Below are 14,895 nucleotides of genomic sequence, written 5' to 3' on the forward strand. Positions count from 1 at the left end.
ATTAATTAAACAAAAAAATGATCAAATTGAGATGATCAAAGGGACACCAATCTTTGTTAATTCTTGTTTATAAACCTTAGAATTAGGCTCACAACCTTGCATTGATTAAATTAAAGTTGCAACTTGCAAGATTAAAGATTGTGATAAACGTGTCGGATCCGACGTGGCAGGAGTATCATCTATTTGTCGTAAATCCCAAAGTTGCAAACTTGTGCCACCTAAACATCTTACCAACTGGGCAGGTGACTGTATAGCCCAAAATAGAGAGTTACCTCCTCGTTGTCGCAATCTTCTTCTATTTTCTAGAGAGAGAGTGATTGATTATTCGTGGGTTTGCGTAAATGGCCGCTCTTTTAGGAAGATCTTGCCGGAAATTGGGTTTTCTGAGCTCAGGTCACGGAGCTAGGAGGAGTGTATCGACGGAAACTGGGAAATCGTTGAATCTATACGCTGCTATTAACCAAGCGCTTCACATCGCTTTGGACTCCGATCCTCGGTGAGCTCGCTCGCAGTAGCAAAGTTTGTTTATTTTACTTGAAATCATTTGATCTCTCTAGGTAGGTTCCTAGGTTTTTAAGAGTCTGACTTATTAAGTTGTTGTGGAAGCTCTTATGTCTTTGGGGAAGATGTTGGCTTTGGTGGAGTCTTTCGCTGCACTACAGGTTTAGCTGAACGATTCGGTAAAAACCGCGTCTTCAATACTCCTCTTTGCGAGCAGGTATCAAAATCCTTGACCACATGCTTCTGTTTTCACTTCTTAAAGGTTAGTGTTATTGATGTAAGCTGTGAATGGATTCAGGGGATTGTTGGATTTGGCATTGGTCTTGCAGCAATGGTGAGTTCTTGTTTGCCTTTGATTTTGACTTCTGTTTATGTTTTGAACGGATTTTAATATTTAATGGTGTTTGATTTTGACAGGGAAATCGAGCTATTGTTGAAATCCAGTTTGCGGATTATATATATCCTGCGTTTGATCAGGTAAATGTTCTCTCTTTACACAAGCATATGATCTTTGCCGCTGGATTCTCAAGGATTTTGTGATTCGTAGATTGTTAATGAAGCCGCAAAGTTCAGATACCGAAGTGGTAACCAATTCAACTGTGGAGGTAAATCTTTCATCTTTACATTTCTTTCTTGACTTCGCATCAATAATCTCTTTTTCTCATTAGGGATTTGTATGGATCTTGGTAGGACTTACAATAAGAGCACCGTATGGAGCAGTTGGTCATGGTGGACATTACCATTCACAATCCCCTGAAGCTTTCTTTTGCCATGTCCCTGGTATTAAGGTTGTTATCCCTCGGAGTCCACGGGAAGCAAAGGGACTGTTGTTGTCATGCATCCGTGATCCAAATCCCGTTGTCTTCTTCGAGCCAAAGGTACTTACTTCCCTTACTTAGACCAACCAAATCAGCCTTTTAGCACCTCTTTAAAGTCTTGAAACTATGATCTTCCTACAGTGGCTGTATCGTCAAGCAGTAGAAGAAGTCTCTGAGCATGACTATATGATACCTCTATCAGAAGCTGAGGTATAATAAGCTCATTCTCACTGTCTCTTTTTGAAGATGATGATCTCATCGTCGAGACTAACTAAGAGGAGTTTATGGTCAGGTTATAAGAGAAGGGAATGACATAACACTTGTTGGATGGGGAGCTCAGCTTACCATTATGGAACAAGCTTGTCTAGAGGCGGAAAAGGTTTTGTAGCTTATTTTTCAACTCAATGGTGATTGGTAAGCAGTTATTGATGCCGGTCGTGAGTTTATGCAGGAAGGAATATCATGTGAACTGATAGATCTCAAGACTCTACTCCCTTGGGACAAAGAAACTGTTGAGGCCTCGGTTAAAAAGACTGGCAGACTTCTTGTAAGCTCTCTAACTTAAATGATAATGGCGGGTTTTGTTTTGTTTTGTCTTGTCGATCTTATAGACTGTTTTCTTTTTGCTTGGATTGCAGATAAGCCATGAGGCTCCAATAACAGGAGGTTTTGGAGCAGAGATCTCTGCAACAATCCTTGAACGTTGTTTCTTGAAGGTAAGTAAAAAATAAATCTTGACTCACTTACATAATTACTTGTTTTTTAACTGTCATATCGTCCTGCAGTTAGAAGCTCCAGTAAGCAGAGTTTGTGGTCTGGATACTCCGTTTCCACTTGTGTTTGAGCCATTCTACATGCCCACCAAGAACAAGGCAAGTTCCTTTTCTCTTATCACGTTGCTCCGACCCAAAGAGCAGTTTCTAACAAATCATGTGTTCTTGTTTGATGCAGATATTGGACGCAATCAAAACAACTGTGAATTACTAGCCGTTCTATCTGTTTCTTTGTTATCCCATTCGTCAATGTAACCAATTCTACAAAATGTAAAACCTTTTCTACTTTAAATAAGAACGGACTTTAAGAACAAAAAAGAACAAAAAAGAAAGAGATTTCTTGGCATCTCCATTCTGTATTTACAATTTCTGGTTGAATCAAACCATGTTCTTCTTGTCCAAAGATAATAACCTCACCAAATCGCTTGCCACCACCTGAGATCCCTAGTTCAATCCAAATGTGAGCATGGTTTTTTTTTGCTTTTGTAGGCTCTGCTTGAATCGAAAGACCATAATTAAACCATTGATTGATTAAGTGGTATGAAAATATGTAAATGGAGATAGAGAAAGTTGGGACACTTACATACTATTATTGCTGGACTTTCCTGAACTCTGTCAGAACTGGGTAGATATTCTCAAATGCAGTGTAAGTCTCTTCTCTCATCTGATAATGTAAACTCCGGATTTCATCAGAAGACATAAACATTTTCATGGAAAAACTTGTAATCATTTGAAAGGGAAAGCATAATACCTTGGCTCCAGTTATAACAATCTTTCCTGACACAAAAATAAGCAGAACAATCTTTGGTTGTCTCATCCTATATATCAATCCTGGAAATATCTCAGGCTCATACTGGCATCAATGATGAGAGAGGTACGAATCATCAGACCGATTTAACTCCATCTTACAAGTATATATGATCACAATGCTTGAGATCACTTACACTTGAGAAAGCACCATGAGCGTAACCAAGACCTTCAAGCCTAATCGGGAATTTGACATCACATGAGCCTACAATGTTCTGTATCTTGAAATCCTGCAAAATGAAATCACCTAATGTTATTACTAGACTGTATACATCCTTCCAATAAGAAAGCAAACGAATTGCTGATGGAGATAGAAAAGTATAATACAGAGTATGTTGGACAGAGATAGACATATGAGTACCTTGAACTTTGCAGGAAAGCCAAGCTTCTGAACAATCCGAGCATACTGAACAACAAAAAGGAATTCTTTAGTATAACATAGAAGAGAAACCTACTAAAATTAATATCAAGTTTCTACCTTTCTTGCAGCCAGCTTTGAAAGATGTTCACTTTTAGCTCCGGTACACACCTAAAATTGAACATAGAAGCCCGTTAGAAAAAAAAAAAAAAAAGGACATGGTAGATCAACGCTGTAAGCCTATATAGTCAGCATACCATTTTCCCAGATGCAAAGATCAACGCTGTAGTCTTTGGCTCTCTAATCCTCATTATTACAGCAGCAAAACGCTGGAACATGAAACAAGTAAAGATATAAACCAAATCTGAGGATATAAACCAAACTTGAAATAGCCAATTAGATTTCACAATCAATAGATAACTATTGGATACGTGTGAAAGTTATTGCATATAATTTACAAATGCAGACCTTCAATTCAGATATTACTAAAACAAAGTATCAGAAAAAAATATAAAAAAAGCAAACCTTGGGATTGTATTCAGCATTCCTCGCCTGCAAAGCAACGGCTTTAAGATCAAGCTTGCAGTCTAAGTTCACTGTTGAGACAATATTTCTGAAACAAACAAAGGATAAAATCTTGTCATTCACACAAAACCGAAAACGGAGAAATATAGACAAGAGACACAAAAAGAGAGAGAACTCACTGAAGAGTTGGAACAATCCCAGAAGGATGCTTAGTAAGGTCAACTGGTTGGCTCCCTTCCATTCCTTGATCAGCCATTCTCTATCATAAGATACAAGCACACATCAGCTAAATCACATCTTAAACAAGAACATGTCGATCTAAAACCCAACAAGCATCCACGATAAAGATTCTGTTTTTTTCAAGTATTAAGCATAGACAAAATCAGGGTTTTGATTATAAAACCCTAGAAACATTGTTTCACAATCAAACAAGGAAGAAGCTACGAAACACACAACTTGAGACACATGACATCTCAAATTCGAAACAAAGCGAACTAAAATCAAAAGGGTACGAAGAAACTCAAAATTCAAATCAAATCAGAGGAATAGAAACCAATTAGGAACAAAGGGTAAGAAGCAAAATCAAACCTTTCGCTAGTTAAATAATCCGGAATTTCAAAAAAAGGGTCTAGGGTTTCGTAACCCTAATAAAGATTGGATGAAATTCCACACAAAAAATGGCGAAAGGAAGGTGAAAGATTCAAAAGGCGAAGGCTTTTTATACAAAGATGAAATAAAAATTTAGAGAGGGAAAGAGATTTGTAATTGGGAGTTTATAAAGGAGAGAGCTTTTGATTTTCAATATCGCTCTCTGGGGGAAGGGATGAGACTTGTGATCTGAGGGGAGAGAGAGAAGCTTATGGTCAACATTATTACCTTTATATAGTTTCCTTAACTACCCTTTGTCTCTTTTGTCGGGTGAGGGTAATTCGGGGAAATCAGCTTGTTAGATCTTAATGTTACGGTCTTTGCTAAAATTTTACGAGAAGGTCCACTCTTTGTCTGCCACGTATTTGATATTAAAGTTTTAGGTTTTAATTTATCAATAAATTAATACTTTCTTAATTTGATAAAAAAAATATTAAAAATAAGATTTAATCTTTATAACTAATACTTTTATAAAATCAATTACAATGAAAATAACAATTATTATGTTTTGAAGATAGCACTCAAATATTTGTATATAGTAAAAATATTAAAAATAAACTCCAATAAAATTAATGTTAAGATATATACATATATTTAGATAATTTTATATAATTATTAATTTATATTATTGATGGGACCATGTATTTACAAAAGAATTTCAAAAAATATTATTTTATTATGTTATTGAATAGTGTCTAACGTTACACTAGTCCCAACTTAAGACCAGATAAATTTATTAATTTGTAAAGATTATTAATTTATTAATTTATCTATTGTACACGATGTGTTGTGCTCGTGCATGTTTTTTTTTTTTTGGTCTTTATAAATAAGTACTTAAGTTACGACGCCACAACCACGGACTTTAGTTATTACAAAACCAGTACTAGACCAGACTAGACAGTCAAAAATTATTGGATGCATCATCATGAAGTTCCAAAATTTTAAAAACTTGCAAGAGATCATTCACTTCAGTGTCCAGGCCCTCTCTGACGAGTTCGTGGCGGCGATTCACTTCGTGTGACACCAGTTTTTACATTTTCAAATTGTTGTGCTCCATTTCCTTCCCATTCATAATTAAAAAAAAAAAGAGAAATAATATACAGATAAATAAACAAGAACTGGATGATTTTTGTTTATGAGTGATATTTTTATATGAATTTGATAATTATTTGTATGATCAAGAAGACGGTCACACTTACTCGGCAAGGTTCGGCTCATAGCTGTTGTGTTGTACGCTGAGAGGAGAATAATCAAAGTGACTAGGGGTATAACCTGACGATTCATTGCTTCTTTTTGTTTTGGGTTTAGACTAATCTTCTGAGGTAATATGTAACACGTTGATGCATGCTACAATACTTCTATATACACAAGGAGTGAAGGAGGTTTGGTGGAAGCGTCAGTCAATATATCCATTATATTAAAGTTAAGTTCTTATACCGCATCTTGGTCGTAAGTTGTAAATTTGGTTATTATTACACTTGTGAACTCTAGCTTTTATGAATTCTAACTACTTCTTGACGCGTAAACAAAGGATTATCATTGATTAGACAATTGGAAGAATTATTTCTGTAAGTAAAGTTAAGGAAAAGGTACATAAAGTTAATTTACTCTTAATTGGTTTGTTTAACTGCGTTTCGTCCTACAGTTAGAAGCTCCAGTAAGCAGAGTTTGTGGTCTGGATACTCCGTTTCCACTTGTGTTTGAGCCATTCTACATGCCCACCAAGAACAAGGCAAGTTCCTTTTCTCTTATCACGTTGCTCCGACCCAAAGAGCAGTTTCTAACATATCATGTGTGTGAGTGCAGCATTTGTGATCATCATGGTTCGACAAGCTTGCTGGAACAATGTGAAAGTTGTTCTAAGCAAAAGGAGTATTCAGCAAACAACAAGTGATGACGTGGATTTGGCGCCAACTGAAGTGACGACGAGGAGGAGATCACTTAGTACATTCTGGTTGAGAGGAATATATTCTCTTGGTGATTTGGAGGGATCCAAGATTGTGTTGACTAACCTAGAAGATCCATGATGACTAATGACTATAAAAGGGAGACGCGAAGGATCAGCTAGGGTTAGCCGTATTGAAGTGAAAAAGATTGAGAGAAGTTTTTTCTTGTGAGATAGAGTAGGTTACTCTGTATACGGTGAACTAGAAAGATAAGAGAGAGTCTGTTCTATTGATCTGTTCTAGTTGAGTAGTAGAAATCTCAGGTGGCAAACTAAAAGTTTTAGTTATTGTGTAAACCCAATCAAGGGAGTTGTAAACTTCTTGATCAGATTTCTAATAAAGTAAAAAGCTCAGAGGTTCTGAGTATTCGGTTTGATTTGAAGGTTCATCCCATTTTTCAATATGCTCTTGTTTGACGCAAATATTGGACGCAATCAAAACAAATGTAAATTACTAGCTGTTCTATCTGTTTCGTTGTTATCCCATTCGTCAATGTAACCAATTCTACAAATGTAAAACCCTTTCTACTTTAAATAAGTCTTATTAATTTCAATTGATAAGTTCATTAATTTGTTGTCCAGATTTACTCTTGTTTATTTGTTATCTGTTTCTGTTTCTTTGAGATTCCAAGTTTTCTTACAAGACTAAATAAGACATGTTCTAACAGGACTATATTTTAAGTCTGCTAATATGCATTAAAGATTATTATCTATTGAAAGATGAAGCTGATGATCCAATCATTTGACAAACTAGAGCTGCAAATTGCTTGAAAGAGTATATTAAAGGAACACAGACTTGGTGTCTTATTACAAACTGTTAGTAAAGAACTAGGTAACTCTTTAATGTTGGGTATAGCTCACTGAAACATACAGAACAGGAAACAAGATACGTGGACGACACTTTAAGAACAAAAAAGAAAAGAGATTTCTTGGCATCTCCATTCTGTATTTACAATTTCTGGTTGAATCAAACCATGTTCTTTTCCAAAGATAATAACCTCACCAATCGCTTACCACCACCCGAGATCCCTAGTTCAATCCAAACGTGAGCATGGTTTTTTTTGCTTCTGTAGGCTCTGCTTGAATCGAAAGACCATAATTAAACCATTGATTGATTAAGTGGTATGAAAATATGCAAATGGAGATAGAAAAAGTTGGGACACTTACATACTATTATTGCTGGACTTTCCGGAACTCTGTCAGAACTGGATAGATATTCTCAAATGCAGTGTAAGTCTCTTCTCTCATCTGATAGAGTAAACTCCGGATTTCATCAGAAGACATAAACATTTTCATGGAAAAAATTGTAATCATTTGAGAGAGAAAGCAAAATTATTACCTTGGCTCCAGTTATAACAATCTTTCCTGACACAAAAATAAGCAGAACAATCTTTGGTTGTTTCATCCTATATATCAATCCTGGAAATAGCTCAGGCTCATACTGGCATCAATGATGAGAGAGGTACGAATCATCAGACCGATTTAACTCCATCTTACAAGTATATATGATCACAATGCTTGAGATCACTTACACTTGAGAAAGCACTATGAGAGTATGCAAGACCTTCAAGCCTAATCGGGAATTTGACATCACATGAGCCTACAATGTTCTGTATCTTGAAATCCTGCAAAATGAAATCAGCTAATGTTATTACTAGACTGTATACATAGTTTGTCCTTCCAATACGAAAGCAAACGAATTGCTGATGGAGATAGAAAAGTATAATACAGTGAATGTTGGATCAGGGACAGAGATAAACATATAAGTACCTTGAACTTTGCAGGAAAGCCAAGCTTCTGAACAATCCGAGCATACTGAACAACAAAAAGAAACTTCTTTAGTATAACAGAGAAGAAATACCTACAAGAATAATATCAAGTTTCTAACTAAAGTGCTACTAGAAGAACATCAGACCGCACTGAGAGAAGCTAGTTACTTACCTTTCTTGCAGCCAGCTTTGAAAGATGTTCACTTTTAGCTCCGGTACACACCTAAAATTGGAAAACATAGATGCCCGTTAGAAAAAAAGGACATGGTAGATCAAGGCATGTGAGAAAAAAGTGACGAAACAAGCTGTAAGCCTGTAAAGCATACCATTTTCCCAGATGCAAAGATCAACGCTGTCGTCTTTGGCTCTCTTATCCTCATAATTACAGCAGCAAAACGCTGGAACATGAAACACTTAAAGATTAAACCAAATCTGAGGATATAAAACCACACTAGTATAACTTGCAACAGCCAATCAGATTTCACAATCAATAGATAACTATCGGATAAGTGTAAATGTTATTGCATATCATTTACAAATGCAGACCTTCAATTCAGATTTACTAAAATACAGCATCACAGAAAAAAAGAAGCAAACCTTGGGATTGTATTCAGCATTCCTCGCCTGCAAAGCAATGGCTTTAAGATCAAGCTTGCAGTCTAAGTTCACTGTTGAGACAATATTTCTAAAACAAACAAAAGATAAAATCTTGTCAATTCACTGAGAAACATAGACAAGAGACACAAAAAGAGAGAGAACTCACTGAAGAGTTGGAACAATCCCAGAAGGATGCTTAGTAAGGTCAACTGGTTGGCTCCCTTCCATTCCTTGATCAGCCATTCTCTATCATAAGATAAAAGCACACATCAGCTAAATCACATCTTAAACAAAGAACATGTCGATCTAAAACCCAACAAGCATCCACGATAAAGATTCTATTTTTTTAAGTTTTAAGCATAGACAAAATCAGGGTTTTGATTATAGAACCCTAGAAACGTTGTTACACAATCAAACAAGGAAAAAGCTACGAAACACAACTTGAGAACATGAGATCTCAAATTCGAAACAAAGCGAACTCAAAATTCAAATCAAATCCGAGGAACCGAACCTATTAGGAACAAAGGGTAAGAAGCAAAATCAAACCTTTCGCTAGTTAAATAATCCGGAATTTCAAAAAAAGTTTAGGGTTTCGTAACCCTAATAAAGATTGGAAGAAATTCCCCAAAAAAAAAATGGCTAAAGGAAGGTGAAAGATTCAAAAGAACAAAAAAGGAGAAGGCTTTATATACGAAGATGAAATAAAATTTTAGAGAGGGAAAGAGATTTGTAAATTTGGAGTTTATATAAAGGAGAGAGCTTTTGATTTTCAATATCGCTCTCTGGGGGAAGGGATGAGATTTGTGATCTGAGGGGAGAGAGAGAAGGCTCACAATATCGGGTTTTGGGATCTCAAGGACCTTATGGTCAACATTATTACCAATTATATAGTTTCCTTAACTACCCTTGGTCTCTCTTGTCTGGTGAGGGTTATTCGGGGAAATCTGCTTGTTAGATCTTAATGTTACGGTCTTTGCTGGAATTTTTATGGGAAGGTCCACTCTTTGTCTGCCACGTATTCGATATTACACAATGTGTTGTGGTCGTGCAAGTTTCGTTTTTTCTGGTCTTTATAAGTAAAGTATTTAAGTTACGCCACAACACGGAGTTTAGTTATTACAAACCAGTACTAGACTAGACTGTCAAATTATTGCATGGTGTCATCATCATGAAGGTCCGAAACTTGTAAAAGATCATTCATTTCAGTGTCCAGGCCCTCTCTGACGAGTTCGTGGCGATTTACTTCGTGTGACACCAGCTTTTACATTTTCAAATTGTTGTGCTCCATTTCCTTCCCCTTCATTATTTTTTTTTACAAAAAGATAAATTATATACACATGAGATAAAGAAGAACTGAATACGAGTTTTGTTTATGACTGAATTTTTTATATGAATTTGATAATTATTGTATGACAAGAAGACGGTCACACTTACTTGGCAAGGTTCGGCTCATAGCTGTGTTGTACGCTGAGAGTAATAAGAGAATAATCAAAGTGACTAGGGATATAACTTGACGATTCATTATTTCTTTTATGTTATTGGTTTTGGGCTAATCTGAGGTAATATGTAATAAGTTGATGCATGCTACAATACTTATATATATACAAGGAGGTTTGGTGGAAGCGTCACTATATATTAGTATATAGTATTAAAGTTAAGTTCGTTTTATACCGCATCTTGGTCGTAAGTCGTAACTTTGGTTATTATTACACTTGTGAACTCTACCTTTTATGAATTCTAACTAATTCTCTAGACGCGTAAACAAAAGTTTATCATTGATTAAGACCAGGAATCGTTATATCTGTAAGTAAAGTTAAAGAAAAGGTACATTAGTTCAAACGAATCAACTCTATTTTTAAACCAAAAAAAAAACTCTATTTTGAAATAAGGTGATGGATGATCCACAAGATCTTAGCTATTGTTGGTGTTGGGTTTCAGCGATCGAAAAGCCCATTAAGGAGCAAAATGTTTAACATGATGATGGGCCTGCCGCAGGCCCAGGAAGGGGGTCCGTCTGGGAAGAACGCTGAGTCAAACCAAGGATAAGATCGCGGGATCGTGAGTGAGATTGCAGGAGGAGATCCAGAATAGTTGTGGGTCTATTTTAGTTTAAATACTCGAATTCTGTAAAGGAAAAACACATGTAATTTTCGACTAAGCAGCCAAGAGTATATATATCCCAAATTCAGTTCGTTGTTTCTTCTTATTTTATATCGATTTCTACCGAAAGCCTGCCCAGATCTTACTTGTCATTCAAATACTTTAAATTGTTGTTTCTCGTATCAACAGCTATAAATTCTAAACTATATATGTTCCTACAGCTTGGATTTCTAAACGTTTAATGATAAAAGATGTTGGCAACAACAAAATAGTGGTGATGAATTTTGTAAAAAATAATAATTTATTACCACAAATTTGTCCAAAAGCCACTATTTATGTTATTTGGCCATTAACTTACCAATATTTAATCTTAACAAATTAAAATGAAGCTACTTACAGAATTCTGCAAAAGATTGATCCAAACAATAGCAACACACAAACTGAAAGAACTTCTTTCCAAAGATGTAATATTTAACCAAGAGAATCCGAGAAATTTTTACACATATATAGAATCTTATGTTGCTAGCTCAGATAACATGTTTAAATTTGAATCCGTTGATACATGCTAATGCTATCATGGGACGACCAGACGAAGAAGGTGCTAATTTAAAAAGGCCATGTACAATATAACCGATACAAAGAAGTACGATATATTTAAAAAGGCCATGTACAATATAACCGATACAAAGAAGTACGATATAAATTAGTATACATATCCTGATATCCACATTAGTTTGAAAGAAAATACAGGCACGCATGAATAAAACTACAAATAGAGTGGAAAAAAAGAGAGGCTGTTTTCTGAATCGCTGCAAATGTATTGATGAATTGTGAAACAAAATCAAATATTACGTCCAGGCCCTTTCCTACGTCCGGGCCCTTTCCCACGTGGCGATGTACTTCGTCTAACACCAGCTTTTATATTTCCAAATTGTAATACTCCATTCCCTTCGCCTTATAATGGTTTTTAAAAGCCAGGAGTACGTACATATGAGATAAAGACTTCAATATGAACTAGATTAATGTAAGATCAAGATGGTCAACTTACTTGGCAAGGTTCGGCCCATAGTTGTGTTGTACGCAGAAAGTAAGAGAAGAATCAAAGTGATTAAGGATAAAACCTGACGATTCATATTTTTTCTTTTTGTTTCTTTTGGTTAAGACTAATGTTATGTAAGAAGAGGTTGTGTAACTTGTGTTATTAAGTTTTGATGTACTTATATAGAAACAAGAGAGTTGGTGAAGCATTAACATAGTATTATACTCCCTCTGTTTCATATTAAGTGTCATTTTAGAGTTTCTCACACATATTAAGAAAATCATTAAATTTTCTATTTTACCCCTTATTAATATATTAATCAATTTTTTCTATTGGTGTATACATTAAATTAATAGGGATAAAATTGGAAAATTTACCAAACATCTACATTAGAAATATAAAATGACACTTATTTTGCAACAAAATAATCAGTCTAAAATGATACTTAATACATGTGAACTCTTTGTGATACATTAGAAATGTTTATTTTCACACACGTGAACTCTTTGTTTTCTGGACGCAATTTATTTATACATGTGAACCTTTACTTTTAGAAATTCTAACTAATCTTAACGCGTAAACAAAAAGGTTACGTTGTAATGTCACCATGGATTAAGCAAGCAAGGAAAAAGCATTTCTTCAAGTAAAGTTTAGAAAAATCATATTTATAACCATACTCGGTCTCACATAGTCACATACTGTATGATTAGTAGCTGTATGATTAGTGTTAAATTACTTTATCTTACCGATTTAACAAACTAAGTTCAAGATGTGCCTTAGTTGACAACAAAAAACACATCAAGGGCTTACAGAATCCGACAAATATTTGTTCAAAACAACCAAAAAGAACACAAAATGAAAGATTTATGTTTTCCAAAGATGTAGCAGCTTTCAACCAAATCTGAAAAACTTATGTACAGACAAAAGATCAGATTTAGGTTGAACCGAAGTTTCATGATCACACCAAAAAAAAGCTTATGTTGCTTCAGGGGGACATGCTTTAACGCGAATCAGTTGATGCATTGCTATCTTGGGACGAGGAGAACAAGGTGCTAAACGGCCACGGGATAGAGAATCCGCTATCGTCATTGTCCTCGCTCTCATCCTCCTCTTCTTCTTCTCGGCGGCGGTTTCCATCGCTGTTCCCAGTTCCATGGCTGCTGCTTGTAGCAGAAGCACTACTGCCTCCATTGTTATCACTCGTTGTTGTTGCTGAATCGGTCTTTGGTTCATCTGCAGGTAACTGAAATCTACAAACAGGGCATGAACTGTGAAGCTCAAGCCATGGGAGCAAGCAGTCAACATGAAACTTGTGCTTACACGGCATCAGCTTCGCCTCAGTACCAATCTCAAAATCATCTAAACAGACCGAACACTGAAGCGTCTCTTCAATTTTCACAGTAGACAAAGCCTCAACAGCTTCTTTTTTAGCAGGAGGTGTTCCATATCTGTTGGGATCATTCTCAGCTAGACGCTGAAGCAACATCTCGAATCCAGGACCGATGAAATAGTCACCTAAAGAACCAGCAGGCACAGAATCCCTATCGGCAGAGGTTTGAACCGTGATCGTCTGATTAAAAGGATTGATCAAGATCACCCGTTCTGGATTGTTATCATTATCTCCATTACCAGTAGTCTCAGATTCGAGTGACAACCCTGCTCGTATCCCCTGAAGCAGCTGCAAAACAGCAGCGGAGTGTCTTCTCCTTCTCCTAAGAATCTCTTGAAGCTGCGAATCCAAATCAGTGTTGTTGTTGTTGTTGTTGTTGTCTCCAGTCTCGTTTTGATTGTCTTCAACAGACTCAACACTCTGGTTCCTTCTACGACGAACAGGATCAGTCATGAGTTCCATCAAGATAGGAGCCCAAAGAGAGTTGTTAGCTCTGGCATCAGCGGTATCTGAGGAATCATGAACGTGGTCGTCGTCGTCACCCATCTCTTCAACAAACCCACTATGACAAAAGGGGCATTTGATCTCAGCTTCCATAACTGGATCCACGGTTTGAGAACACATGTGACACCAATACCTCGTAGCAACTGCTTCTTCCATGGTCAATTCCTTCTACCTATTCATATCCCAAAAACAAAAACAAAAACCCATTTTTCACACGGAATAAGAACATATGTCGGCTAAGAAACCAAACCCTAGAGTCAGTTTTGATAAAACCCAATCATCAACACACAGGAAAAAAAAAAAACCCAAACTTTAGAAAAATAAGAAATTGATGATCTAACATGAAAGGGGTTTTGAGTCAATCGTCAATCGCAACAAATAAATATACATACACCCAAAAAAAGAAACAGACGAAATCGTTCGTTCGCGGAACACAAAAGTCATCGATCATACAGAATTTGCGGTCCATTTTAAAAACCCTAACCTATCCATGATAAATAAACAAACGAGAATCATCTCATTCCTAGGAGAAATTACAGAAAAATAGCAAACCTTTAGGAGTATTGTTGTTCGACAGCTGAAAATGTAGCGATGAGGATGACGAATTTTTTTGAGTTTTGAAATTTGAACAAGAAGATGAAGATGATGAAGAAAAAAAAAAAAAAGGGGAAGAGAGAAAGGGTTTTTTTGTTTATATACGAAAGGATGAGAATTGTCGTCTGAGAGAAAATTAGAAAATAAAATAAAAAGTTAAAAAGGAAAGAAAGGATCGCTCTTCTTTTCTTCTTGTTGTTGTTTCTTTCTTCCAGATCCTTCTGGGTTTCTCTCTCTGTGTGGGTCTTTTTTTATTTTAATTTTTGCTGCTCATTTTAATTTCGCAGTAGACTTTTCTACAAACATCAACCACGTGGACTCGATTTGATTTATTTTTTTTCTTTTTTCAATTTTTTATAACTCGTGGGCTTATTTAACATATCAGTTTACACTGGGCTCTCTGGATAAGGGGGGTTTCTATTTTATTTTACGACTGATTTCACCAAGCTTTGTCAAACAATGTAGCTAGCGACCAGGATTTTGATACTATTGTATTTGTAGGTGACTAGGTGGGTAATGTACCGACG

At 35.9% G+C, this 14,895-nt stretch overlaps 3 protein-coding genes, 1 long non-coding RNA gene and 1 pseudogene across 6 annotated transcripts; 1 reads left to right on the forward strand and 4 right to left on the reverse strand.

Moving 5' to 3' along the window:
• Positions 1-26: 26 nt before the first annotated feature.
• On the forward strand, positions 27-2,495 carry LOC104758830 (2-oxoisovalerate dehydrogenase subunit beta 1, mitochondrial). The gene is made up of 12 exons (XM_010481782.3): positions 27-496; positions 607-718; positions 800-835; positions 919-978; positions 1,049-1,106; positions 1,192-1,379; positions 1,461-1,529; positions 1,612-1,698; positions 1,771-1,866; positions 1,958-2,035; positions 2,105-2,191; positions 2,271-2,495. The coding sequence occupies exons 1-12, from the start codon at positions 342-344 to the stop codon at positions 2,304-2,306; spliced, it is 1,062 nt and encodes a 353-aa protein (XP_010480084.2). The 5' UTR covers positions 27-341; the 3' UTR covers positions 2,307-2,495.
• LOC104758831 (TATA-box-binding protein 2-like) lies at positions 2,255-4,621 on the reverse strand. The gene is made up of 10 exons (XM_010481783.3): positions 4,371-4,621; positions 3,962-4,041; positions 3,783-3,870; positions 3,515-3,586; positions 3,378-3,428; positions 3,261-3,305; positions 3,037-3,129; positions 2,844-2,945; positions 2,676-2,756; positions 2,255-2,584 (listed from the first exon to the last, which is right to left on the reverse strand). Exons 2-9 carry the CDS (start codon positions 4,036-4,038, stop codon positions 2,682-2,684), a joined length of 603 nt encoding a protein of 200 aa, XP_010480085.1. The 5' UTR covers positions 4,039-4,041; positions 4,371-4,621; the 3' UTR covers positions 2,255-2,584; positions 2,676-2,681.
• A 2,517-nt stretch (positions 4,622-7,138) lies between these two features.
• LOC104758832 (TATA-box-binding protein 2) lies at positions 7,139-9,646 on the reverse strand. Of its 2 annotated transcripts, none has more exons than XM_010481785.2 (10): positions 9,288-9,646; positions 8,908-8,987; positions 8,742-8,829; positions 8,471-8,542; positions 8,317-8,367; positions 8,146-8,190; positions 7,908-8,000; positions 7,715-7,816; positions 7,543-7,623; positions 7,139-7,451 (listed from the first exon to the last, which is right to left on the reverse strand). In XM_010481785.2, exons 2-9 carry the CDS (start codon positions 8,982-8,984, stop codon positions 7,549-7,551), a joined length of 603 nt encoding a protein of 200 aa, XP_010480087.1. In that variant the 5' UTR covers positions 8,985-8,987; positions 9,288-9,646; the 3' UTR covers positions 7,139-7,451; positions 7,543-7,548. The 2 variants fall into 2 exon arrangements, with proteins under 2 accessions (XP_010480087.1, XP_010480088.1); XM_010481786.2 differs by having other exon boundaries at positions 9,253-9,595.
• A 1,829-nt stretch (positions 9,647-11,475) lies between these two features.
• Positions 11,476-12,050, reverse strand: LOC147924919 (uncharacterized). Its single transcript, XR_015585722.1, has 2 exons — positions 11,890-12,050; positions 11,476-11,795 (listed from the first exon to the last, which is right to left on the reverse strand). It is a non-coding gene; the product is annotated as an uncharacterized LOC147924919 (long non-coding RNA).
• A 551-nt stretch (positions 12,051-12,601) lies between these two features.
• On the reverse strand, positions 12,602-14,672 carry LOC104758836 (E3 ubiquitin-protein ligase SIRP1 pseudogene; annotated as a pseudogene). Its single transcript, XR_015586418.1, has 2 exons — positions 14,327-14,672; positions 12,602-13,946 (listed from the first exon to the last, which is right to left on the reverse strand). The product of XR_015586418.1 is annotated as an E3 ubiquitin-protein ligase SIRP1 pseudogene (transcript).
• Positions 14,673-14,895: the final 223 nt, after the last annotated feature.

Source organism: Camelina sativa, chromosome 17 (genome assembly GCF_030686135.1).
Source record: "Camelina sativa cultivar CO46 ecotype springtype chromosome 17, ASM3068613v1".
NCBI classification, from domain to species: Eukaryota; Viridiplantae; Streptophyta; class Magnoliopsida; order Brassicales; family Brassicaceae; genus Camelina; species Camelina sativa.